Genomic DNA, 2,836 nt, shown 5'->3' with positions numbered 1-2,836 from the left:
TTCTTGGCATTATTCTTTGAAACCAGGTCCTCTGACTTTACGCTTGAGTAGTTGGGATCATGATGGGTCTTATCATAACATGTATCTTCATGTTATTTTTCTCAGACTCTTACACAGTGCCTGGAAACTGGCAGGTATTTGATAAATGACTTTCAAGTAAATGGAGGACTGGCTGCTATGATAGAACTTTTAGCCTATTGATCTGAGGTCAATCTCTCTTCTGACTTTACTGGGCTTTTCCAAAATAAAATCACAAAAATAGTCTCTTTCAATCACAACAATAATAATAGGTTTAATAATAGCAGCTGATTATTATTTGAGCACTTACTATGTGCCAAATACTATGAAGTCTTAACACGGGTAATTTCATTTAACTTCACGAAGTATCCCCGCTTTACAGATGAGGAGCTTGAGGCTTAAGACACCAAGTAACTTGCCAAGGTAATGAATGAGGGAGCCAGGACTTAAGCAGGGAGTCCATGTACAGCATTATTAAGCTCTACTGCCAGTAACTCATCAACACCACTAGGCTTGTGGTTACTGACTCATTAATGGTGCTACTGATCACCACTGAGAAGCTCTTCCCCCTCTGGGCATGTAACATTAGACTCTACTGCTGGCTGAGAGGAGCACAAGCCCTTGGGTTTACGGAAGAAGCATGGCAGCCGCCTCAGTGTTGTAAGCTGCCATTGGAAATTTCCATGACAACACACTTGGTGGGCCCTGGCATGGTGATGAGTGCAAGCTTCTTTATTCCTTATGAATCCTGAAAAACCAAACTTTCAGTGGCAGCGCCTGCTAGTAACTGGCTTCCTGTGATGTATCTGGAAGGGCTTGAAGAGCTTCACACGTCTTGAAGATTCACGCTTGTAATGTAATTATACATTTTTGCTAAAGGTCTAAGCTTAAATCTAATAGTACCTCCTCAGTAAAGGCTTTCCTGGCACCTGTCAACTCTAAGTTATTCTTTCCACTCCCCAATTCCTCAGTATTCTATCTGTAACTCCTTTACGGTTCATTTCTCACTCAGAGCTTACGAGGAAATTTGCTATAAAACGCAGCAAACATTAATTTAAAATTGCAAATAGCTGCACCAGAATGCCAATTCATGTACCTTTTAGATCCAATGAGAAAATTCTCCTGGAAAAGACTACTTATCTGTGAGAGTTAGAACACAGCTGGCTTCTGATTTTATTTCTCTCTGGTAAAGGGAAAAAGAATGGCCTGGCAGATCTACAGGACAGAGCGTGTGTGCGTTCTGCTTTCTGCTCTTCCCAGATGTCAGGTGCTGAAGGTTTAAGGCAGGAGTCGTGTGCCTATTTGCCCTCAGTAGCAGTCCCTGTTCAAATAGGCAGTGGGAAGGCCGAGTGGGACCACCCACACGTGGACGCCTTGCTCATCTGTGTGCTATTTAATTCAGGGACAGACCTCATTTTATAGCAACCTTAACATGTCATCCTAATGTATGGGAAAAGACGAAAAAATGCGATGTGAGTCTGGCTTTGGAGCCTAGTATCAGAAAGATTTCCAGTGCTTTGCAGAGTGCTGCATCTGAAAAAGAGAAGCCCAAATTATCTGCTAGGACCCGCAGATTGTTGGGCGAGTCTCATCTGGGCAGAGCAGGCGGCCGGGCAGTGACTGAAGTGTCCAGCAGGGGGCTGGCACTCTCTGCCTATAAGTAGCTCTGTTCCTCTTCAGAGCCTCAGCTCAGCGGAGCTGCCGTTTGCTGGTGAAGCCGGTGACGTGCAAAGCGTTCCTGCCTATAGCATTTCAGGCTTTCTCGGTACAGTGTTTTTCTACCCTCTTTAAACCTTCAGGTTCTAAATATCAGGAAAGACGGGAAATGCCGTGTGAAAATAGCAGGCCAAAAGTTCTTAGTAAACTGCAGCCAGGGAGACTCAGACTAGAATGGAGGTAGAAGGAGTTGGTACAGAGTGGGTTTGATTCTAAGCCCTTTGGGAGCTGAGTTTTTGTGGGTGTTTTGTTGTTAACTTACTGAATTTAGAGATGTATTACATTGGTCACGTAAAGACCAGAGCAGCGCCAGCGTCAGAATAGTGACAATTTTGAATGCCATAGTCTCTATGTACTCAGAGTATTTTTATTAAAGAAGATAAAGAGCCCAGCATAGATTTTATCATCATCTTCACCAAACTGCAAAGTCAAAAGTTAAGCAACAGCATCTAAGGGCACTTTTTAGGTGGGAAAGAACCTAGAGGATGGCTCTGAATGACTGTTGGCTTCTAAACTTGGATGTGGACCATTTCGTACACTGCAACATCTCTAATCACAGTGTGGATCTCCCCACGAACGACGACTGGTTCCACCCGGGGGTCCTGTATGTCATCCCTGCAATTTATGGGGTCATCATTCTGATAGGCCTCGTTGGCAACATCACCCTGATCAAGATCTTCTGTACCGTGAAGTCCATGCGAAATGTACCGAACCTATTCATCTCCAGCCTGGCTGTGGGAGACCTGCTGCTCCTGGTAACCTGTGCACCTGTAGATGCCAGCAGGTACCTGGCCGACAGATGGCTGTTTGGCAGGACTGGCTGCAAAGTGATCCCTTTTATCCAGCTTACCTCGGTAGGGGTGTCTGTCTTCACACTCACAGCTCTCTCAGCAGACAGGTAAGTCCTGGAGGACAGCGACCTTCTCTCTGAGGGTGGTAGATGCTTCGGTAAATGAGCTACCACATCGGGACAAACAGGGCTGTTTGTGTGCAGGGAAGTTTCACTCAAACTCCCATTCCCTTCCAGGCATGTTTCTGTTCTAGGGACTACTTCTTGAGTTTGACATATTGGTTTCAGAAAGAAAAGTCAGAGGATAGAGGG

At 45.0% G+C, this 2,836-nt stretch overlaps 1 protein-coding gene across 1 annotated transcript in view; it reads left to right on the top strand.

Moving 5' to 3' along the window:
• The first annotated feature begins 2,067 nt into the window (after positions 1-2,067).
• The window catches only part of GRPR (gastrin releasing peptide receptor), a 32,922-nt gene continuing 32,153 nt past the window's right edge, over positions 2,068-2,836 (top strand). Inside the window, exon 1 of the mRNA XM_024755232.1 lies at positions 2,068-2,632. Within this exon, the coding sequence (XP_024611000.1) occupies positions 2,220-2,632 (413 nt within the window). The 5' untranslated portion in view covers positions 2,068-2,219. The remainder of the gene's footprint in view (positions 2,633-2,836) is intronic.

Source organism: Neophocaena asiaeorientalis, unplaced genomic scaffold, assembly GCF_003031525.2.
Source record: "Neophocaena asiaeorientalis asiaeorientalis breed wild unplaced genomic scaffold, Neophocaena_asiaeorientalis_V1.1 scaffold876, whole genome shotgun sequence".
Lineage (NCBI taxonomy): Eukaryota > Metazoa > Chordata > Mammalia > Artiodactyla > Phocoenidae > Neophocaena > Neophocaena asiaeorientalis.
The sequence above is the reverse complement of the archived record's forward strand: the minus strand, read 5'-3'. Positions and strand labels throughout refer to the sequence as shown.